The sequence below is a fragment of the Pogoniulus pusillus genome, chromosome 10, assembly GCF_015220805.1.
Source record: "Pogoniulus pusillus isolate bPogPus1 chromosome 10, bPogPus1.pri, whole genome shotgun sequence".
Lineage (NCBI taxonomy): Eukaryota > Metazoa > Chordata > Aves > Piciformes > Lybiidae > Pogoniulus > Pogoniulus pusillus.
Window position 1 is genome coordinate 34,842,325 of NC_087273.1, and position 23,902 is coordinate 34,866,226.

Below are 23,902 nucleotides of genomic sequence, written 5' to 3' on the forward strand. Positions count from 1 at the left end.
TGATCTGGGATCACAGACCTTTCTGGGGTGCTGATGTGCCAACTGGTGGTTATGGTGGAACTGTGCTACTGTGGGGCTTTGCCTTGCGCCATACATTTGTGATTGCTTCAGTTACCTCTAACCCACTTTGCTCCTTTCACTGCTCCTCGGTTTTGAGTTACTCCAAATATGCTAATTTTGGGTGCAGCAACTTCCTTCCTTCTTGCCAAGTGGGAGCTGTCTTGTCCAACCACTCTGAACCTCAGTGGGTGTTGATGTGAGACCTTCAAAGAGAAGCAGAAGGATGCTGACATGAGATCATAGAATGGCTTAGGATCGAAGAGACCTCAGAGGTCATCTACTCCAACCCCCCTGCTATGGGCAGGGACACCTTCCACTGGACCAGGTTGCTCAAGGCCTCATCCAGCTTGGCCTTAAACACCTCCCTGAGCAATCTGCTCCAGTGTCTCACCACCTTCACTGTAAAGAATTTCTTCCTAACATCCAGTCTAAACCTGCCCTCCTCAAGCTTAAAGCTGTTTTCCTCTCATTCTGTCACTTACAGGAGATAGTTACCTCCTATTCCTGCTTGGAATCCTGAAAGCTAAAGTAGTTGCTCTTGGAGTGAGACAATGTCAGAGTGATAACAAACATCTGTTGTAAATCAGTAGTATTTTTTGGCATGTATAGTGCGTTTGAGAGTTTATGTAGCTCTTAGATCAGTTTCAGTGAATGTGTGATATTCCTCATAAAAAATATTGGCAATTCCGTGGATGAAGTGCTGAGGAGCTGTGTATTTATATCTCATTACTGCAGTATCCCTTAGGGAATGTGGGAGAGGAATCCCTTTAGGTTCACAAAGCTTTGCCCCTGTTGTGTGGTGCGGGGCACACAGGAGGGGCTGCAGCGATGGCTCTGGCGGGGCAAAGCTTTGTTTTGGTGTTTCTTAGCTCTTAAAAACATAACTTCAGATCCCTGAGTGTGGCTCCTGTGATTGCTTTTACCTCTGCCTCTCACATGGACAGTGGCAAAGAGAACATCACGTGGAATGAAATGAGAGTGTCAGTCTGATCCGCAGGGGAGATTTGTCAGTGTCCCCGAGCTGTGCGTAGGCTTTATTGTCTGGGTGCAAACCCCACGGGCTGTACGGTGGAGAAACTGGCGGCAGGATCAGGTTGTGTCTTCTGATTACCCAGGATCTGCTGATCCTGCCTGTCTTTGCTGAGAGATGGTGGTTGAAAGGCGTCGCCCCCTTGCGCTCCCCTGCTCCATCTCTACTGCTCTTGCCCCCTCAAGTGGTCTGAGTTAATGGCTGTAATCAGGCGAAGCACGCCTGGCCTCGGCTCAGCTGCTCCTTCCTGGTCTCCACACTGGGGACTGACCCTTAGACGCTCTCTGCTTTTGATTTCCTCGCCCTCTCTCCCTGCCTTGGGGGGAAAACTGGCAGGCAAGTGGCTGCTCAGCAGGTTTTAGCCGCCAGGTGGCAGCGTCTCGCCGGCCCGCGGCTCCCCTGGCACTCCCCAGCCACCGCCCGGCGCTGCCTCCCCTGGGACATCCCTGCGGGCATCCCTGCGGGGATCCATGCGGGCATCCGTGCGGGCATCCATGCGGAGCCGCTGCGCTCGGGCAGCGCCCGTTAGTGGAGGAGACGCAGGAGTTACCTGTCTCGTCCCCATGGGCTCAGCACTGGTGAGGCTGCACCTCGAATACTGCGTTTGGTCTGGGACCCCTCACTCCAAGAAAGACGTTGAGGAGGAGCTGGAGCATTTCTGGGCAAGGGTCTTTTTGGGCCCCTCACTGTAAGAAGGACATTGATGGGCTGGAGCATGTCTAGAGAAGGATGAGGAAGCTATTGTGGGGTCTTGTGGGGAGCAGCTGGGAGAACTGGGATTGGTTAGCCTGGAGAAAAGGAAGCTCAGGGGAGACCATACCACAGAACCATAGAGTAGTAGGGGTTGGAAGGGACCTCTGGAGATTATCCAGTCCAACCCCTCTGCTAAAGCAAGGTCACCCACAGCAGGTTGCCCAGGATCACAGTGTCCAGGCAGGTTTGGAATCTCTCCAGAGAAGGAAACTCCACAGCCTCTCTGGGCAGCCTGTCCCAGTGCTCTGTCATCCTCACAGGAAAGAATCTTTTCCTCCTGTTCATATGGAACCTTCTGAGCTGTGCCTGCTACCCCTGGTCCTGTTGCAGGGCCCTGCTGAAAAGAGTCAGGCCCCATCCTCTTGACCTCTGCCTTTTAGATATGACCAGCTTCGAGGAGATCTCTGTGTCGGCTCTTGTCTGGGCTAAGCAGCCCCAGGTCTCTCAGCCTCTCCTTGCAAGAGAGATACTTCTCTCCCTTCACCATCTCTGCAGCCTTACCACTCTCTGCAAGCCCCTGAAAGCAGGCTGCAGCAAGGTGGGTGTTGGTCTTTTCTTCCAAGCAACAAGTGAGAGGACAAGAGGAATTGCTCACAAGTTGCACCAGGGGAGATTTAGGTTAGGTTTTAGGAAACATTATGTCCCTGAAAGGGTTGTCAAGCCCTAGAACAGGCTTGACAAGGGAGTGCAGGAGGTATTTAAGATGTGTAGATGTGGAGCTGAGGGACATGTTCTAGTGGTGAGCTTTGTGGTGCTGGGTTAATGGTTGGGCCTGATAATCTTAAAGGTATCTCCCTACCTGAACTATTCTGTGAGTCTAACTACTGTCTTTGGGGCTTGGTACCACCACAGCTAGAACCCATCTGGTGGACTGGTCCTGTACCCTGATGCAGACTTGTGGAGAAGGGATGGGGAGATGTGTGATGCCAGCCCAATAGCATGGTTTCCATAGCTGTTGAGGGTACTCATGGTTTGATCCTTCACAGCTGTATCTGTCTCCACCTGGTTTTCCTCCCCCTCTACTCTGCCCTGGTGAGACCACACCTGGAATACTGTGTCCGGTTTTGGGCTCCCCAATGCAAGACAGACAGGGACCTGCTGGAGAGAGATTCCATCAGTGAGCTACAAGGATGATTGTGGGACCAGAATGTCTTTCCTATGAAGAAAGACTGAGAGCAGGAACTGTTTAGTCTGGAGAAGAGAAGGCTGAGAGGGGATCTTATTAATGTCTGTAAGTATCTGAGGGGTGGGTGTCAAGATGAAGGTGCCAGGCTCTTGCTGGTGGTGCCCAGTGATAGGACAAGGAAAACCAGGTAGAATCTAGAACACAGCAGCTTCCACCTCATCATGAGACATTTCTTTATGGTGAGGGTGATGGAGCCCTGGAACAGGCTGCCCAGAGAGGTTGTGGAGACTTTCAAATCCAACCTGGATGTGTTCCTGTTTGACCTGCGCAAGGTGATCCTGCTTTGGCAGGGGGGTTGGACTAGATGATCTCTGAAGGTCCCTTCCAACCCCTAATATCCTGTGATCTCTGAAGGTCCCTTTCCAACCCCTAACACTCTGTGATTCAGCAGTGGAGTGGAAATTTTGTTTCTTAATCTCATTATTACTTTTTATTGCTGGCAGCAAAGGAGAAAATGAGCAGCGACTGCAGTAGATGAGGAGACTGGAAGACAATAAAAAGTCTTGGCAGATACCTGTAGTAAGAGGGAAAACCAACAAAACAATAAAATCCAGAATGAGTGGTGCTGGCTTTTATTGCCCAACCTTCCCTGTTGTGTCAGGAGTGAGTAAATTGTGCCACACAGAATCTATTTATGCCTGGGTTCATCCCTACCCAGTACTTTGTGTGAAAGGGAGGCCACTTCTTCACAGGCTGTGGCTGCTGCACTCAGAGTACTTTGTAATTTAGGGCATGCTTCCTGAAAACCCAGCTCATCTTACAGGGATCTGCTGAGCCAGTGCAGAGGGCAGTGAAGCTGGGGAAGGGCCTGGAGAATAAATCCCCAGCTGGTTAGTGTGAAAAAGAGGAGGCTGAGGGAGACCTCATTGCTGTCTATAGCTACCTGAAAAAGCCTTGTGGAGAGGTTGGTGCTGGTCTCACAGGTAACTAGTGATAGAACAAGAGGGAATGGCCTCTAGCTGTGACTGAGTACCTTTAGACTGCACATTAGGAAACATTTTTTCCCAGCAAGAGTGGTCAGGCATTGGAATGAGCTGCCCAAGGAGGTGGGGGAGTCACAAACCCTGGATGTGTTTAAAAGGCCTTTGGCTGTGGTGCTTGGGGATATGGTTAAAGGGTGAACCTTGTGGAGTAGGGATAACAGTTGGACTTGGTGATCCTGAGGGCCTTTCCCCACTGGAATGTTTCTGTGATTCTTAAGTCACTGCTGAAAGCTCAGAAAGTGGTCATCTCCAAGGCTTTGGGAGGTGGTGGTGGAAATCTGACTGCATGTCACCTGTTTTTCTGTGCATGAGGCAGGAGTGAAACCTCGCAGCACTGAAGAAAGATGCTTTCCATACCCCATGGATTGGTTCCCTTCTATGCTCATTTCAGGTTTTCTTCCTTTTGAAGGGTCTTGTCTAAGCCCTCCCTGCTCCCTCACCCAGGTGGTAGCACTTAAAGCAGGTGAGGTGGAAGAGCAGTGCAGGAATGCTGCTTGGCTTGCTTCTATCTTATGTATGAACCCCCCTTGGTTTGTGTTGAACCATACCCTTTGTCCCAACACAGCTGCTCTGCCTGCACTGTCCTTCCAAGCCACCACCATCATTACTCCCTGGGCACTTCCAGCCTGTTTTAGTCATACAACCTGAAGATCACAGGATGTTAGGGGCTGCAAGAGACCTCCAGAGATCGAGTCCAACCCCCCTGCCAGAGCAGGATCTAGCTAAGGTCACATAGGAATGCATCCAGACAGGTCTTAAAAGTCTCTAGAGAAGAAGACTCCACAACCCCTCAGGGGAGCCTGTTCCAGTGCTCTGTGACCTTTACAGTAAAGAAGTTCTTCCTCATGTTGAGGTGGAACTTCCTGTGCTGTAGTTTACATCCATTGCCCCTTGGCCTATCACAGGGCACAACTGAGCAGAGCCTGTCCCTTGCTTCTTGACCCCCAGCCCTCAGATACTTAGATACATTGATTAAATTCCCTCTCAAGGGACTAACCTTGACTCTAGACTCCTCTCCAGGCTAACCAGCCCCAAGGCTCTCAGCCCTTCATCAGGCAGTGCTCCAGTCCCTTCAGCATGCTGGTAGCCCTCCCTTGGACTCCCTCAAGCAGATCCCTGTCCTTCTTGAACTTGTCAGCCCAGAACAGGGTGCAGTGAGGCCTCACTAGGGCAGTGTAGATGTGCTGTGGAACCCAAATTAGCTCTATCCATCAGAGCTGTTCCCAGTGGTGATGTGTTCTCGAGCAATAAAAAACTAACCCCTTTTTTTTCTGGTGTGTTGAGTAAGAAATGAAGTTTTGTTGTGCACAAGTTACTCAACAGAGGGATTTTGGGGTATCACTTTCTGAGACAAGGATCTTATTTTTTCACAGGCAAGAAGTCAACCAAACAGCACAGGAGGGGAAAAAAAATCCATCTTTTTGGTTTCTTTTTTCAGTTAGGCTTTTTTCTTGTCTTTATTTCAATCAATAGTTTAACAAGTGCTTCAACTTCCCTGGCAGTTTAATCTGGAACACAGCTGAGAAGGAAAAAAACCAAAACCCAACCCCAAATCTCTTCCTTTAAGTTTACAAAAATATAAAAAGATTTGTTTTCTCTCTTAAAATCCTGCACTCTGTAAGCAAGCACACTCCAACTCAAGCAAGACAAGCATTTCTGTCTTCAAAATTGGGGCTTCTGTTCCCAGAAATGACAGTTCTACCCCAGGGCAGCAGGCACGATATGTGAATGGGACAGAAACAGAGCAAGAGCACTTGGTACAGGTTGCTTTTTGCTGATCCCTTTTGTCCTATTTCTTAAATGGAACCTGCCAAAACAATCTGCTCAAGGACTTCCACCTAAACATAAGGAGGTCCACCTGAGCATCAGGAGCAGGTCCACCTAAGCGTGAGGAGGAGGTCCTCTGAAGCACAAAGAGGAGGTCCAGCTAAGCACAAGTTAAAACTTCCCAGAGAGGTTGTGGAGTCTGCTTCTCTGGAGAGGTTCCAAACCCACTTGGATGTTGTGATCCTGGGCAGCCTCCTGTGGGTGACCCTGCTTTAGCAAGGGGGTGGGACTGGATGATCTCCAGAGGCCCCTTCCAACCTCTGCCACTGTGTGATTCTGTGAACTTCTTCAGGTTTCCATTTCTTCTGTCAGGTGCCCCAAGGTTAAGCCATGCCCTCAGCTCATTGCCTTTAAAGCAGGGCAGTGTGGTTCCTCTGTGAACTTGTGCCTCCTTGGTGGCCTTAAGTATCTCCCACTGCTCCAATTTGCACCAGGGCACACAAGGATCTTTGTCATGAGATGTAACTAGAGGGTTTCCAGGGCAGGCTCTCTGAAGGTTGTGCCTGTCCACTTTCCCACTGGTGCCACCCCAAACCCATGCCCATTGAAGCTCCTTGAAACCGTGGCAGGTTTTGGGACAGCCCAGCAAGAAGTAAAGGGAGGATGTGGCTCCATCTGTGCAGCTCTTGCTCCTCCCTCTGGTGAGACTAGGCTGGTCTTCATTAGATGGATGAGAGGCTGCTCCCACCTCCTTCCTTGTTCTGCCGGTGAAGCCTCACCTTGAGCACTGTGTGCAGCTCTGGGCTCCTCACTTCAAGAAGGATATTGAGGTGCTGGAGCAGGTCCACAGGAGAGTGACGAGATTGGTGAGGGGGCTGGAGGGGAAGTCTGATGAGGAGAGGCTGATGGAGCTGGAGGTGTTCAGTCTGAAGAAGAGGAGACTTAAAGGGGACCTTATTACACTCTACAACTACCTGAAGGAGAGTTGTAATCAGGAGGGGGTCAGGCTCTTCTCCCAGGCAACTTGTGACAGGACAAGAGGGCATGGCCTGAAGCTGTGCTGGGGGAGGTTTAGGTTGGATATTAGGAAGCACTTCCTCATGAAAAGGGTGAGTAGGCACCGGAACCGACTGCCCAGGGAGGTGGTGGAGTCACCATCCCTGGAGGTCTTTAAGAAAAGGTTGGATGTGGCACTTGGTGGCATGGTTTAGCTTAGTGTACAAATGAGGGTTTTGCAAGAGGGCTCTGCTACCTTCCACGACAATGCCCTGGTGTTAGATTAGAGGCTGGACTGGATGATCTCAGAGGACTTTTCCAGTCTTGGTGATCCTACCCAGAGCCGTGGTGTGGTTGCTTCTGAAACCCTTTCCTTGCTCCTACATAAGCTCACATCCATAAAAATATACTGCTCAGTAGGGCTGCAGAAGACCTTAGACTCCCCCATTTCTTTACTTTGCCCCCCTGGCTGACACAAAATCCAAGGCATAAGCAACACAGGTGGAGGGTGGAAGGTGTCAGGAAGCAGAAGTCATCCCTGCAGCCTTTTATCATCATCAGCTCACCTGCCCTGCGCACACCAGGCAGAAAAATGCCTCTTCTGCCTGGCTTGGAGGGGGCTTGGTTGTAACTACTCCCTAGATACAAAGGGAGGCCTCAAAGCTATGGAAATGGAATGAGAAAAGATGACACCAGTGGTTATTTTTACAACTTCAATGGCTGTAAAAATAGCTCCAAAAGACTTGTAGTATTCTTTTAATTAGCAGGATCAAGCCTTCAGCGCTATCTGTAGCTATCAGCCCTGGCTATCTGTAGGGGAGGGGCTGTTGGTTTGCTGTTTCTCCTCATCCAGATTACACCAAGATAAATCCTTGTGGGTTTCCTCCTCCTCTACACATCAGGGATGTGAAGTCAGCAAGGGGGAAGCTGCTCTCATAGCACAAGCATGACACCGAGCCCTTGCCCAGAGCTAAATTCAGATGAGAAACAGGGCATGGTGGGGGGAGGGAGAAGAGTACCACAGCGGTAAGAGATGGAAGCAGGATCATAACTCTCACCTCAGCAATGACCAAATAACAATAAAAGGGGACCCCTTCCCTCCCCCCTCCTCCTTCCCTCCCCCCTCCTCCCTCCCTCCCCAAAAAATATTCTCTGCGGTCCTAAAGTGCAATTACTTTTGTGCAGTCACGTCAGGCCAGGGATCAGACTGGATGAAGTTCAAAGCACAGACATCAAATGAGTGCTGTTGGGGATTCGAGGAGGAGAGGGGAGGGGGCCGTGGAAGTAAGGAGCAGAACAACAGTTCTCAGGCAATTCAAGTGCATCAAGAAAATAAATGTCCCTTTCTTGGAGAAGAAAAACAACCCCCAGTCTGGGTGGGATCCTTGGCTTCGTAGTCATGAAACAAAATAAGGTGGGTTTGTCGTTTGGTGGGGTTTTCTTTTTTGGTTTTGCTCATTTCTAGCTGAGAAGGTGCCAGGAGGACAGAGTACAAAGGGCGAGCAGCAGGGCGAGTGCTGGGCTGCTGGGCCGCTCTGCTGGCGCCCCGCTGCTGTACAGCCTGACCTTGCTCTCCTCCGGGGCCTCGTCAGGCCTGGGTGCTGAGGAAGCACACTGCACTAAGGGCATCTGGTAGGAGGTGGCTCTCTTCTCGGGCCGGTCGGGGCTGGAGCCGTCGCTGGGCCGCTGGCCGTTGTACAGCAGGTACCTGCCCCGGCTGTCCTGCTCCATCTTGAAGATCTCGTACTCGGTGTGGGGCAGGCGGATGCCCAGCGCCATGCAGCCGTTGGTGTGGGTGACGTCCTGCTGAACCCCCACCTGCCACGAGCCCTGCGCCCCACACTCGTTCCCGTTGAAGACGTTGAGCAGCGAGGCGGTGGAGATGTCCATGGGGGTGACCTTCATGTGGTTCACTGCGAGGGGGGAAGGGAGGAGGTGTCAGCAGAGAGACAAAAAACAACGCTCCGGGGATCAGCTCTTGGGAGGGATGAAGGAAGGCGCTGGGGCGGTTGTTTAGAAAGCTGGTTAGAGTTGTTGTGTTTGGAGGGTTGTTTAGAAAGGGAGGCTGAGGGGAGACCTTCTCACTCTGCAGCTCCCTGAAAAGAGGCTGTAGCAAGGTGGGGGTTAGTCTCTCCTTCCAAGTAGCAGCGATAGGACAAGAGGAAATAGCCTCAAGTTGCACCAGGGGAGGTTTAGATTGGATGTTAGAAGACAGTTCTTCACTGAAAGGGTTCCCAGAGATTGGAACAGGCTCCCCAGGGAGGTGGCTGAATATCCACTCCTAGAGGTGTTTGAGAGATGCAGAGATGTGGTGCTGAGGGACATATCCCCTATTACAAGAGGGATATGAATATGCTGGAAGGTGTCCAAAGAAGGGTCATGAGGATGATCAGAGGGCTGGAGCACCTCTCTCATGAGGAGAGACTGAGGGAGTTGGGGCTGTTCAGTCTGGAGAGGACAAGGCTCCCTTTTTCTCTTTCCCTCTCTTCCTCCTTTTTCCCTTTTCCCCTCTTCCCCTTTTTCCCTTTCCCCCTCTTCCCCTTTTTCCCTTTCCCCCTCTTCCCCCTTTTTCCATTTTCCCCTCTTCCCCTTTTTCCCTTTCCCCTTCTTCCCCCTTTTTCCCTTTCCCCCTCTTCCCCTTTTTCCCTTTCCCCTTCTTCCCCCTTTTTCCCTTTCCCCTTCTTCCCCCTTTTTCCCTTTCCCCTTCTTCCCCCTTTTTCCCTTTCCCCCTCTTCCCCTTTTTCCCTTCCCCGTTCCCCTTCCTTTTTGCCTCCCCCCCAGACAATCCTGTACAGTTAGAGCCTGGCTGGTGATAGAGGAAGCAATAAAACTGGGCTCATGTTTTCTTGCTATCTGTAGCCATCCATAAGCAGGGCTGTTTAAAGAGCATTAAAGAGCATTTGCCATCATTTTAAACATCTGTTCCCTCACGAAGCTGATGAAATCATTAGTTCCAATTGGAAAACCTGGAAAGCACCACAGCTGTGCTTTCTGCCTACCTTACCTGGCCTTTTCTGCATGAATTATACAGGAGCTGGATATGAGGGGAAACTTATGTCCTCTGTGGGTGCCCAAGTACTAGACCAGGCTGCTCAGAGAGGTTGTGGAGTGTCCTTTTCTGGAAAGATTCCAAACCCAACTGGACTTTGTGATCCTGGGCAAACTGCTGTGGGTGACTCTGCTTTAGCAGTGAGGTTGGACTAGATGATTTCCAAAGCTGCCTTCCAGCCCCCACCATCCTGTAATGTAGGCTTCCAGAGCTTTTGCTGAGGCTGGCACCATGGCAGGGTGCTGCGTTTTGGACGTGTTTGTGTAAGCAACTAGAGCCTCTGAGCTCTTGTTCATGGAGCAAAGCTGGAGGTGAGTAGGTTCAGACTGGAGGTGAGGAGGAAGTTGTTCAGCATGAGAGTGGCGAGAGCCTGGAATGGGTTGCCCAGGGAGGTGGTGGAGGCCCCATCCCTGGAGGTGTTTAAGGCCAGGCTGGATGAGGCTGTGGCCAGCCTGGTCTAGGGTAGGGTGTCCCTGCCCATATCAGAGGGATTGGAACTAGGTGATGCTTGTGGTCCCTTCCAACCCTGACTGATTCTGTGATTCTAAGGAGGGTGTGTGGGACTCTGCACAAGAAGGCTTCTCAGTGTGGGTGGCATCACCACCTAGTGCTGCTTCACAAAGTATTTGAGGGGTTTCAGTTAGATGTGTCCAGCCTTCTCTGTGGTGGGATCAGTCAGAGCTGTCTTTAAGGACATCCTTTTTTGTGCTAGGGCCCCTTGGAAGCTGCTGAGAAGACATCTGCAGCTGCTTGTACTGTATTTGCATAGTGTGGCTTTTGTAGGGGTGGAGGCTATAGGGATGGATGGTGCAAGAAGCAGCTAGAAGCTTCTCCCATGTCCAATGGAGGCAATGCCAGCCAGTTCCAAGAGGGACCTGGCACTGGCCAAGGCCAAGCTCATCAGTGATGGTGGTACCACCTCTGGGATAACGGATTTAAGAAGCATAAACAAAGAAATGTGCAACTGTAGCTGAAGAGAGAAGTGAGAGAAACAACTCTGCAGAAAACAGGGCAGTGAAGCAGGAAGGGGAAAAGGTGTTCCAGGTGCCAGGGCAGAAATTTCCCTGCAGCCTGTGCTGAAGAGCATGAGTGAGGTAGGCTGCCTACCTGCAGCCCATGGTGGAGCAGATTCTGTCCACCTGCAGCCCACGGAGGACCCCACACTGGAGCAAGTGGATGCCTGAAAGAGGCTGTGACCTCCCTGGGATGCCTGGGATCATCTGCGCCAACCTCCTTGTCATGGGCAGGGATGCCTCATAACGAGACTCAGTTGCTCAAGGCCTTGTCCAGTCTGGCCTTGAACTCCCTCAGAGAGGAGGAATCTCCCTGGGCAGCCTGTTCCAGAGTGTCACCACCCTCATATTGAAGAGCTTCTTTTTAAGATCCAGTCTAAACCTACTCTCCCTCAGTCTCAAGCCATTTCCCTGTGCCCTGTTGCTAGACACCCTTATGAAAAGTCCCTCTCCAGCCTTCCTGTAGACTTATTTCAGGTATCAGAAGGCAGCTATAAGGTCCCCCCAGAGTCTTCTCTTCCCTAGGTTGAACAACCCCAGCTCCCTCAGCCTGTCCTCTAGCCCTGGACTGGGCTCACTCCAACAGCTCTGTGCCCTTCTCATGCTGGGGACACAGGCACTGGAGGCAGCATTGCGTTGGTGGTGTGAAACAGTGCAGCTGTACAGCTTGGCTGAGCACTCACATTACCCCTGAGAGCTCCCCAGCAAATGGCTAAATCCAGAGAAGGACAGAAAGAAATCATCAGCAATCAAACCATGAGGAGTGAGCCCTGCTCTGCTCCATAACTGTATGGCACTCAGTGCCACGGTTGAGCCCATGTGGTGTTGCTAGGTCACAGGCTGGACTTGATCATCTCAGAGGTCTGTTCACAGAACCACAGAATTAACCAGGTGGGAAAAAACCTTTGAAATCATTGAGTCCAACCTACCATGCAACACCTTCTGATTAACCAAACCATGGTTCCAAGTGCCTCATCCAATCTCCTTTTAAACAACTCCAGGGATGGTGACTCCACCACCTGCTCAGGCAGCCCATTCCAGTGCAAATCACTCTTGGTGTGAAGAATTTCTTCCTAACATTCAGCCTTTACCTGCCCTGGTACAGCTTGGGACTGTGTCCCCTTGTTCTGTCATTGGGTGCCTGGAAGAAGAGACCAGCTCCCACCTAGCTACAATCTCCCTTCAGGTAGTTGTAGAGAGCACTGAAGTCTTCCCTGAGCCTCCTCTTTTCCAGGCTGAACAACCCCAGCTCCCTCGGCCACTCCTCACAGGGCTGTGCTCCAGCCTTGGTGCCTTCAATAACTGATTCTGTGATTCATAGAATCGTAGAATGGTTCCGCTTGGAAGGGACCTCAAAGATCATCCAGTTCCAACCTGCTGCCATGGGCAGGGACAGGTCCCACAGGAAGAGGTCACTCAAGGCCTCAGCCAGCCTGGCTTTGAATACCTCCAGGGAGGGAGCATCCACAACCTCCCTGGGCAACCTGTGCCAGTGTCTCACCACCCTACTGTAAAAAACCTCTTCCTAACATCTAGTCTAAATCTCCCCTCTGCCAGTTTAAACCCATTACTCCTCGTCCTGCCACTACAAGACGTTGTAAATGGTCCCTTCCAAGCCCTCCTGTAAGCCCCCTTCAGATACTGGAAGGGCTACTCCAAGGTCTCCTCAAAGCCTTCTCTTGTCCAGGCTGAAGAGGCCCAACTCTCGTAGCCTGTCCTCATAGCAGAGCTGTTCCAGCCCTCTGAGCATCTTCATGTCCCCCTGCACCCCCCGGGGCTGTGGAGCACTCTACCTTTGAAGACGAACTCGGTGCCACCCATCACTTTGGCCGAGTGCACCCCGCGGCTGTAGCGCCCCTTGGCGTAGATGGTGAAGGTAGGGTGCTTGCAGATGGGGTCGGAGTAGTGGTAGTAGTGCCCCTCCCAGGTGTTGTTGTTGTCGTGGAAGATGAAGTGCCGCGTGAGGAAGAGCACCTCCGGGCGCACCTCGCAGCGCTCGCTCACCCACTCGCCGTGCAGCCCGATCATCAGGTCTGCCTTGGGGGGCAGGATGGGAGGGTGCTGCTCATCCGACCTGTAGATGATCCTGCAGGCGACGCAGCTGTGGTCTTGCTTCTGAAAGGAAGAGAGAGAAGCCCTGGTGAGGTGTGTGCTGTGGCACAGGACAGTGACTCAGGCTGTCTGGTGTGTGGCGATGTGACACACTGCCTGCTGCTGATGCAGGCTCTGCTGGAGAGAGTCCAACGGAGGGCTAGGAGGATGATGAGGGGACTGGAGCACTGCCTAGTGAGGAGAGGCCGAGGCACCTGGGGCTGTTTAGTCTGGAGAGGAGAAAACTGAGAGGGGATTTAATAAATGTTTATAAATATCTGAGGGATGGGGGTCAGGAGGGGGGGACAGGCTCTGCTCACTTGCTCTCCCTGGGATAGGACAAGGAGCAATGGATGGAAGCTGAAGCACAGGAGGTTCCACCTCAAAACAAGGGGGAACTTCTTTACTGTAGGGGTCACAGAGCACTGGAACACACTCTCCAGAGAGGTTGTGGAGTCTCCTTCTCTGGAGATTTCCAAGGTCTGTCTGGATGTGTTCCTCTGTGACCTGAGCTAGATTATGTGGTCCTGCTCTGGCAGGGGGTGTTGGACTCGATGATCTCTCTGGGTCCCTTCCCACCCCTAACATCCTGTGATCCTGTGATGGCTTGGACCAGAACAGCTCTGCTGGGTAAAGCACTGCTGAGTGAAAGGGCCCAAGGGGTGGTGGTTAATGGAGCTAAATCCAGCTGGCAGCTGGCCACAAGCTCCTTAGGGCTCAGTGTTGGGACACTTCTGTTTAACATCTTTACTGATGACCTTGATGCAGACACCGAGTGTGTCAGCAGTCACTCCACAGATGACACCAAGTTAGGTGGCAGTGTTAATTTGCTGGTGGGTAGGGAGGCTCTACAGAGGACTTGAATAGGTTGGATGGATGGGACAGTGTTAATGGCATGAGCTTCAAGAAGGCCAAGTGCCAGGTCCTGCACTTGGGCCACAACAACCCCAAGCAATGTTGTAGGCTTGGGGCAGTGTGGCTGGAAAGCTGCCCAGCTGAAAGGGACACAGAATGCCAGGGGTTGGAAAGGACCTTAAAAGCTCATCCGGTCCAACCCCACTGCCAGAGCAGGATCTCCTATACCAGATCATACAGGAACACATCCAGGTGGGTTTGGAGTATCTCCAGAGAGGAAGACTCCACAAGGCCCCTGGGCAGCCTGTTCCAGTGCTCTGTCACCCTTGCAGGGAAAAAAATTCCTCCTCATGTTTCTTCCTATGCCTCAGCTTCCACCCCTTGCCCCTTGTCCAGTCATTGGACGTCACCAAGCAGAGCCTGGCACCATCCTCCTGGCACTCACCCTTTACCTATTTATAAACATGAAGGATTTCAATTCTCAGTTTCCTCTTCTCCAAACTAAAGAGACTCAGCTCCCTCAGCCTCTCCTTGTCTTGTCCAAGGGGCAGATTAAGTTTTGTTATGAGGCAATTTGATTTAATTGTGGAGTAATTTTGGAACAAATAAATAAATACTGGAGTAAAAAGGAGGCTTGGAACTCGCTGAGCTTGAAGGTCCCATCCAACCCAAACCATTCTGTGGTTCTATGATTATTTATGTTTAACAATGACTTTATCTTTTGCTGTTGCTTTTTTTAGGTCAGCTTCTCTTGGCTCTTAATGGCTGAGGCTTTGTGAATTATTCCCTTTCCATGTGTCTTAGGGAAAGATTATTTTCTGGAAAAGGAAAGAGGGGACAGAGGCAGAGGACATCAGAATCCAAACATGATTAAATTCCCTCTAATAAAAACCTCATTTGGGCATGATATAAATTGAAGAGCAATAAAAGAAGCAGTGGACAGGATGAACATCTGCTCTGGTTATGTGAGGTGTACAATGCCATGGTTTTAGTGCTGGGTCACGCTAGAAGATATTTAGGCTTGTAAACATCTAAGGGCTGGGTGTCAAGAGGATGGGGCCAGATTCTTTCCAGTGGTGCCCAGTGGCAGGACAAGGCCACGCTTTGAGTCCTCTGTCCAGTTCTGGGCTCCTCAATTCAAGAGAGATGTTGAGCTACTGGAATGTGTCCAGAGGAGGGCGCCAAAGCTGGTGAGAGGCCTGGAGCACAGCCCCTGTGAGGAGAGGCTGAGGGAGCTGGGGGTGTGCAGCCTGCAGAAGAGGAGGCTCAGGGCAGACCTCATTGCTGTCTACAGCTCCCTGAAGGGAGGCTGTAGCCAGGTGGGATTGGTCTCTTCTCCCAGGCAACCAGCAACAGAACAAGGGGACACAGTCTCAAGTCGTGCCAGGGGAGGTCTAGGCTGGATGTTAGGAGGAAGCTGTTGGCAGAGAGTGATTGGCATTGGAATGGGCTGCCCAGGGAGGAGGTGGAGGCACCATCCCTGGAGGTGTTGAAGCAAAGCCTGGCTGAGGCACTTAGTGCCATGGTCTGGTTGATTGGACAGGGTTGGGTGCTAGGTTGGCCTGGCTGAGCTTGGAGGTCTCTTCCAACGTAATTGATTATATGATTCTACATGGTGCTGAGGTAAATGCTATAGTGGTCACTTAGGGCAGGATGAACAGGGTCACATTCAGGAGGGTTTGAAATCTCTCCACAACCTTGGAGGTCTCTTCCAACTTGGTTGATTCTGTGATTCTAAGGGACAATGTGCACAAATGGGAATACAGATAGTTCCACCTTTCAATGGCCATAAGCCCAGGAGGTTCCATCTGAACAGGAGGGAAAACTTTGCTGTAAGGGTGCCAGAGCATTGGAGCAGGCTGCCCAGAGAGGTTGTGGAGTCTCCTTCTCTGGAGAGATTCCAGACCTGCCTCGATGCGGTTCTGGGCAACCTGCTCTGTGTGACCCTGCTTTAGCACATGTCTTGATGATCTCCAGAGGTCCCTTCCACTCTGTGTCCAAGCCCTGAAATGTCTGCTGCCCTGTGACTGGAAGATCCCTCCCCATAAAGGGTGGTGTCTCCTTGCAGCTCTGCAATGCCAAACCCATCCTTCTGCAACATCTCAGCCTCCTGGGCATTTCTGTAAAGCCTGTTTCTGAGTCCAGGAGGGCTTAAATGAACCTGAACCTCTGGCTGCAAACTCAGTTCTTGTAGGCAGGAAGAAAATAGTTTGTAAGCTGAAAATTTCCACCAACATTTTTTCCTTATCTTTCCCTCCTGCTGCCTGAAGTGGTAACAGGGCCAGATAGCTCAGGAAGCCAAGCAGTGAGGATGAGGTTCCTTGATCTTCTTCCCAAGTGCTGTGGATAGCCACAAACACAAACCCTGGGCTCCCCCAAACAAGCAACTACTGGAGAAAGTCCAAGGGGGAGCTACAAAGATGCTGAGGGGACTGCAACATCTCTGTGAGGAAAGGCTGAGAGACCTGGAGCTGCTTAACCTGGAGAGGAGCAGCCTGAGAGGGGATCTTATGAATCCTGATCAATATCTAAAGAGTGGAGGGCAAGAGGATGGGGCCAGACTCTTTTCAGTGGTGCTCAGTGACAGAACAAGGGGCAATGGGCACAAATTAGAATACAGAAAGGAGAAACTTCTTTGTTGTGAGGATGCCAAGGCATTAGAATAGGCTGCTCAGAGAGGTTGTGGAGTCTACCCTGGAGAGATTCCCAACCTGCCTGGACATTGTGATGCTGAGCAACCTGTGTGGGTCACCCTGCTTCAGGATGAGGGTTGGACTAGATGATGTCCAGAGGTGCTTTCCAACTCCACCATCCTGTGATGCAGTCTGCAGCAAACGAAATATAAAGCAAAATTTTTGTTTCCTGGCATTATTTTTTTTCCTCTGAAAAGCAAATGTTTCTTTTCACAACAGGAGGAAAAAAATAGGGGATTTGGGGGCATTTTTAATAGAGAGTTTTGACAGTTCCTGACAGACTCTCTGTCAGCTTTTATCTTTGCAGTAGTTGGTGTTTAGCAGCCCAGACACGTTAAGAAGACTAAGGCATAGAAAGCTGTGGTGTGTAGTAAACTGAAACTATGACAGCTGCTGTTACAGAAGGCTTGGTGTTGGGGTAGGTGTGGGACCACTGCTGTTCAGAGCTGACCTAGGCTAAAGAGAAGCTGGGGATGATTTTGAGAAGTGCTGAACTCAATTAGGTTTCTGATTTACACCTTCAGGGTCTTCAAAACTGCACAGCAGTTTCCCAGAGTGTTTTGGGGGATTCTATAGAATTATGTGATGCCTCCACACAGAATGGTTTGGGTTGGAAGGGACCTCTGCAGGCCATCTGGTCCAACCGCCACGCAGTCAGCAGGGACATCTTCAACTAGATCAGGCTGCTCTGAGCTCTGGCCAAGCTGACCTTCATTCCAAGGGCAGGTTTCTCTTCTAGCAAGGGCTTCTCTTGATGTGGATGTTATGGCCAACTTGTCAGACATAGAGTCATAGAATGGTTTAGGCTGGAAGGGACCTCAAAGATCATGCAGTTCCAACCCCCTGCCATAGGCAGGGACACCTCCCACTGGAACAGGTTGCTCAAGGCCTCATCCAACCTGGCCTTGAGCACTTCCAGGGAGGAAGCATCTACACCCCCCTGGGCAACCTGTTCAGTGTTTCACCACCCTCATTGGAAAGAACCCTTTCCTAACATCTAGTTTAAATCTCCCCTCTGCCAGTTTAAACCCCATTACTCCTCGTCCTGTCATTACAAGACCTTGTCAATAGTCCCTCCCCAGCCCTCCTGTAGCCCACTTCAGATACTGGAAGGCTACTCCAAGGTCTCCTGGAAGCCTTCTCCTCTCCAGGCTGAAGAGCCCCAACTCTTGTAGCCTGTCCTCATAGCAGAGGTGCTCCAGCTCTCTGAGCATCTTTGTGGCCCTATATATGTGGGAGAAGGACAAGCAGAAGACTTGAGCATTTCATGTGGGCTGTGTTTAGTTCGATTTCATTCAGAGTTGTGCAACAGAATGGACATGGCAGCTCAGAGCGTTGTGTAATGGTGGTGCCTCCAGATTCCTTCAGTATCTTTCCTTTCGTGGGAGCAGTTAACAAAAACCATTCCTCAAGATCTTCAAACACACTGCACATGTGTGCAGATAAATCTGAGCATATCTCCACCCTCCTTCCTGCTTGCAGCTCCTCTGTCGCACCGCCCCCCCCCCCCCACACACACACCAAAAGCGATCCCAAACTGACAGCCCAGCAAAGGAGTTACCACTCTCTCCTGCAGCACTTCACTTGCTTCAGGACTTTTTAATTAAAGATTTAAATCTTTGTTATTCTTCATCCCCCTTGGCAGGCTGAATTACAGCAGTGTCAGCCGTGCTTGTCAACTCCCCAGAGCCGGCTGAAGGCACGTCGGCCAACTCGGCTTTCTATGAGGTCATGGAAAGCCTGCAAATTATCACTTGTGTGGTGGGGAGAGAGGGGAGCCATTTGTTAAAGTGTTGTCCTGGGCTGCAGTTATCTGCAGTGGTGGAGGAGTGGAAGCTTGATGCTGCGTTGAGCAATTCATGAAAGAGTCCTTTTGGTGGAGTCAGGATGAAAAGTAATGGGTTTAAACTGGCAGAGGGGAGGTTTAAACTGGATCTTAGGAAGAAGTTCTTTGCAGTGAGGGTGGAACAGGTTGCCCAGGGAGGATGTGGATGCTCCCTGCCTGGAAGTGCTCAAGGCCAGGTTGGATGAGGCCTTGAGCAACCTGTTCTAGTGGGAGGTGTCCCTGCCTATGGCAGGGGGTTGGAACTGGATGATCTTTGAGATCACTTCCAAGCTAATCCATTCTATGATTCTATAAACTACTGCAGTCTGGGCAAAAGACAACAAGGAGACCCATGGCCCTTTTCTCAGGTGGAGATGTTTGCATTCATCTATCCCATTCAAATGATACTAACAAGGCATGAGAGAAAACTTCCTTCCTTCAAGGGTGGCAGAGCCCTGGAGCAGGCTGCCCAGAGAGCTTGTGGAGTCTCCTTCTCTGAGAGCTTCCACACTCACTTGGACATTGTGATCCTGGGCAACCTGCTGTGGGTGGTCCTGCTTTAGCAGAGGGGTTGGACTGGATGATCTCCAGAGATCCCTTCTGATCCCTACCAGCCTGTGATTCTGTGATTTATGAAGGTTGTGGATGCCCCCTCCCTGTAGATGTTCAAGGCCAGGTTGGATGAGGTCTTGAGCAACCTGTTCTGGGGGTGGGCATCCTTGCCTATGGCAGGGAAGTTGGAACTAGATGATCCTTGATGTTCCTTTCAACCTAAACCATACTATGAATATTTTGGGAAGTACCAGCAAGAACATTCAAGAAATCCTGAAGGGGCAGCTTGGATGCCCATCTTCAGGAAGAGAATATTGCACAAGAAAGCTGCCACAGGTGTTACACTCTTAGAAAGGAATCCATTCCTCTGAACCACGCAGCAATACTATCAGCAAGCTCTCTCTTACAAAAGACAAAGCAGCTGTGGTTACATGTCAAAACCAAGGAAGGTGTCAAAGCAGCTGTGGTTACATGTCAAAACCAAGGAAGGTGTCAGTGGTTTAGATGGATTTGTTGATTTGCCACGAAGATGATCAGGGAGTTGGAGCACTTCTGCTACAAGGACAGGCTGAGGGAGCTGGGGTTGTTCAGCTTGGAGAAGAGAAGGCTCTGGAGACATCTAATTGCAGCCTTGCAGTACCTGAAGGGGACCTACAAGAAGGCTGCAGAGAGACTGTTTACAAAGGCCTGTGGTGATAGCACAAGGGGCAATGGCTTCAAACTAGAGAGGAGCAGATTTAGATTGGATGTCAGGAACAAGTTCTGCACCCTGAGGGTAGTGGAACATTGAAACAGGTTGTCTGGGGAGGTGGTTGGGTTCCCATCCCTGGAGATATTCCATGTGAGGCCCTACAGGGCTCTGGGCAACCTGTTCTAGTTGAGCACATTGGACTAGATGAGCTTGAGAGGTCCCTTTCATCCCAGACCATTCTATGATTCTCTGTTTTTGCTGAGCTAAACAATTCATTTTGGTCTCTGGTACTTTATTTGTGTTGGGTCAGGCTGTTGGTGCAGTGGCAGAAAAGACAGTGGTAGTTAAATCATCAAAGAGAAAGAGGGGTTTAAAAGTAACTCTGAGTTCTTGAAGGCTCAGACAGGGAGTGAGAAGCAGCCTCTTGCTCCAGCCCTTGCCTAGCACTAAGGTAGGCACTAAGCAGCATCTTCAAAGAAACCACAGCCAAGAGTGCTGCTGAGGACAGCAAGGACCAGTGTCAGATGGAAGTTGTTTGATTCTCTTATCTCTGCAGGGCACCACTGCACTATTGTAGTTCCTAAACCCAGAATTCACCTATCTGAACACTCTTCTAATTATTCTTTCTTCCCTTCCTCTCATCATTTCCCTAACCAAGAGTCTTTTGCAAGCAATAATGAACAAAATAAACCCTTCAAGTGTTGGCACTCTCTAGAAGTCTAGTGGCACTGCTCTGGCAGAGCAAGGGGTTCTGTGTTCTCCAAAATCACACTTTTTGGCTGAGAGGCTGTTTTGCAGACTTTCTCATCTACTCATAGAATGATAGAATCAACCAGGTTGGAAGAGACCTCCAAGATCATCCAGTCCAACCTATCCCCCAGCCCTATCCAGTCAGCTAGACCATGGCACTTATTAACTTATGCTCACTTTTCCCTGGGAGCTCCTCTAATAGAGCACTCTGATTCCACAGTCACTGACTTACAGAGAGCACAAAACACTGTCACAGAATCAGAGACTGCTTTGGGTTGGAAGAGACCTTTGAAGGTCATCCCCAGCACCGAGCAGGGATATAGAATCATAGAATTGTTGCAGTTTAGAAAGGACTTATAAGATTGTTGAGTCCAGCTGTTGACCTAGCACCAGCATGACCATTAAACTGTGTCCTGAAGTGCCATTTTTACACAGTTTTTGAACTAGATCAGGTTGCTCAGAGCCCAGTCATAGAACAAGGGGACACAGTCTCAAGTTGTGCCAGGGTAGGTGTAGGCTGGAAGTTAGGAGGAAGTTCTTCACAGAGAGAGTGATTGGCATTGGAATGGGCTGCCCAGGGAGGTGGTGGAGTCACTGTCCCTGGAGGTGTTCAAGAAAAGACTGGATGAGGCACTTAGTGCCAAGGTCTAGTTGACTGGATAGGGCTGGGTGCTAGATTGGACTGGATGATCTTGGAGGTCTCTTCCAACCTGGTTGGTTCTATGATTTTATGACCTGGAATGTTTCCAGGGATGAGGCATCTACTACCTTCCTGTGCAACCTATGGCAGTGTTCCACTACCTAAAAAAAGAGTCTGCCTTCTCCCTAGTTTGCATCTCCCCTCTTGTAGTGGAGGTCTTTGTGCACTTCATTCATTGACCTCCTGGCTGAAGGAGAGCCCAAGCACCAGTCTCCATCTGTGGAATCTGCATTAGCAGCAAATGCCAGGTACTGTTGGCAGTCAGCTCCCAATGTGTCCCAGAGAACCAATCCACTGGAATTGTGTTTTCAAGGGAAAATGTTTCACTGGAAGCGCATGGCCAGCAAACATCAGAGCATGGCAAAAGCATCAGGAAGGTTATTCTAGCACAGCTTAGGCTTCTTGTGATGCCCCAGACCATTCCAGCCTCATTCCTAAATAAAGATCTAACTGGAACGACCGGGTCATCACAGCTCTGCTCTGATCTTTCCTGTTACCCTCTCAGATGATAAAAGAGCACAAGGAGTTCTTTGTTTACAAAGTTCTATTGCTGAGGCAATTACATGTGGAATAAGTCTCCCAGTCATGCTGTTGTACACATTTCCTGTCATTTTTTTGGAGCAGACATCTCCAAAACCATCTTCTGGCCTTCTGCAGAGCAAATGAACGCTGCCTTCAAGCCTTCTTTCACTGTCTGAGTCCCTGTAAGCATTTGTACCTCAGGAGGGATTTTATGACCAAGCCCCCAGCTCCTTGGTATTGTTGTAACAGGACCCCAAGGATCATCCAGTTCCAACCCCCTTGCCATGGGCAAGGACACCTCACAATAGGTCAGGTTGTTCAGAGCCACATCCAGCCTGGCATTAAAAAGCACCTCCCTGGGCAACTTGTTTCAATCACCATGTCCTAGTGGATATCTGGAGGCGATGTCTTTGGTGAGGGGGCTGGAGCACAGCCCTGAGAGGAGCAGCTGAGGGAGCTGGGGTTGTTCAGCCTGGGGAGAGGAGGCCCAGGGCAGGCATTACTACTCTCTACAGCTACCTGAAGGGAGGTTGTGGCCAGATGGGGTTGGTCTCTTCTCCCAGGCACCCAGTGACAGAACAAGAGGACACAGCCTCAAGCTGCACCAGAGCAGGTTTGGGCTGGATGTTAGGAAGAAGTTCTTCACAGCAAGAGTGATTGGCATTGGAATGGGCTGCCCAGGGAGGTGGTGGAGTCACCATCCTTGGAGGTGTGTAAGAGGAGACTGGATGAAGCACTTGGTTCCATGGTTTAGTTAATCACAAGGTGTTAGTTTGGACTGGATGATCTCGAAGGTCTTTTCCAACCTGGTTAAGTCTGTGATTGTCACACAGCCAAATATTTGGCAACATCATAGAGTGGCTGGACACTAAGCAGCCACAAGAATATTCCCCTTCCTGCCTCTCCTGTATTTGAGGTCTGTTTTTCCTGGTTAATCCTGTGACTCTGTGGTGCTGAGCTCAGTCTCTGCAGTGACCTGTTCACCAGCTCCACTCAGAAACATCCATGTATTTATTTCACAGGAGGAATTTGTTTAAGCTATGCTCTTATCTTGAAGAATTCATGAAGCCTTAAGAGATGCCTTATGATATACATTTAGAAGCTCCCTGATTTCATAGGAAGGCTTGAGATAGGCTAATCTGCAAATTCATTCAGATTTGTAGCTCAGCATAAAGCTGTCTGGGTTGTCTTTTTTATTATTATTTGGGACAACCTTTTTGATTTACCATCCTGTGGTGAAAAAAAAACCAAAATCACTGCAGGGATCTGGAGAAGCTCCAATTCTATTTGTTTAAAGCCCTGCTCGTGTGGCTTTGGCATTCCTAACATAGCCAGCAATCATTTGCTTTTAATTACCTCTCATCTCAACCACAGGAGTAATGAACGTGGCGACCACATCCAACTTAGACAGGCTGTGTAAACTCTCCAGCTGGGTGGAACTTTTCTTCTATACAGAGGCTGGACTATAAATTCCAACTCAAAATGTGAACCCTCTTGACTTATTTTTAGGCAGGCCCTTTATAAGTTTCAAACAAAACCAAATAAAATTAAAAAATGAAAAAGGAAATGAAGAAAGCCTGAAATGAAAGGTTCCACACAATACACCTGATTCACTTCACAGGCAATTTCCTGGCCTCCATAACCTCCTGGTACCACTGCAGGAGCCTTAAAAGAAAAAAAAAACCTGAGTTGATTTAAGGTTTCTGTTTATTCAAGGTGTCCAGTTTCCAGAGGAGGCTGTGACTTGTAGTTTTAAACTCAATTTAGCATTTCAACTCATTTTCGGCTGGGTCCCCATGGAGCAACAATTAGGAAAGGAAAAGAGTTCAAAGCAGGAGGGTTATAACCTTTCAGGGGTGTGTTTGCTTGGACTTTGAAGGGAAAAAAAATATCTCTGCTACTATTCTTCCTACAGTTAGCAAACCCTGGAGGTCAGATGATTAGCTGCTAGAGAGGGACTGGAAAGCATGTGCTCTACAGTGACATTTCAGATGCTCAACAGGCTAAAGATTTCTCCTTGCTTCACTGTAAGTATCTTTGAGGCCAGCTCTGCAAGATGATGAACACCTAAACATAATGACAACTATTCACAGGCACTGAGAGAGTCATGTCTTGGTTTCAATTCAGGCATATCTGATCCATTTCTTCATACCTTATAGGAAAGGAGGTGCTCTGTATGTGTGGGAACAAATCCCTCATGAGCTAATAGTAAACTCTGGCTCCCTTATCACGATATTCTTTGAGTATCCTCAGAGAGGAAGAAAGATGCAAAGGAAGGAAAATTCCCTGCCCTCATATCAGCCATCCACCCTTCTCCACCCAGGAGCAATGAAAGAAGTTCTTTTCATAACCTGCACAAAACAACTTTCCCAAGAACCTGTGCTTT

General features: G+C 50.0%; 1 protein-coding gene across 4 annotated transcripts in view; it reads right to left on the reverse strand.

Moving 5' to 3' along the window:
* Nucleotides 1-7,907: 7,907 nt before the first annotated feature.
* Nucleotides 7,908-23,902, reverse strand: part of APCDD1 (APC down-regulated 1) — a 44,256-nt gene continuing 28,261 nt past the window's right edge. For all 4 annotated transcript variants that reach the window (XM_064150225.1, XM_064150224.1, XM_064150226.1 and 1 more), the window contains 2 exons: nt 12,631-12,952; nt 7,908-8,688 (listed from right to left, as the gene is read on the reverse strand). In XM_064150225.1, the coding sequence (XP_064006295.1) occupies nt 8,237-8,688; nt 12,631-12,952 (774 nt within the window). In that variant the 3' untranslated portion in view covers nt 7,908-8,236. The remainder of the gene's footprint in view (nt 8,689-12,630; nt 12,953-23,902) is intronic.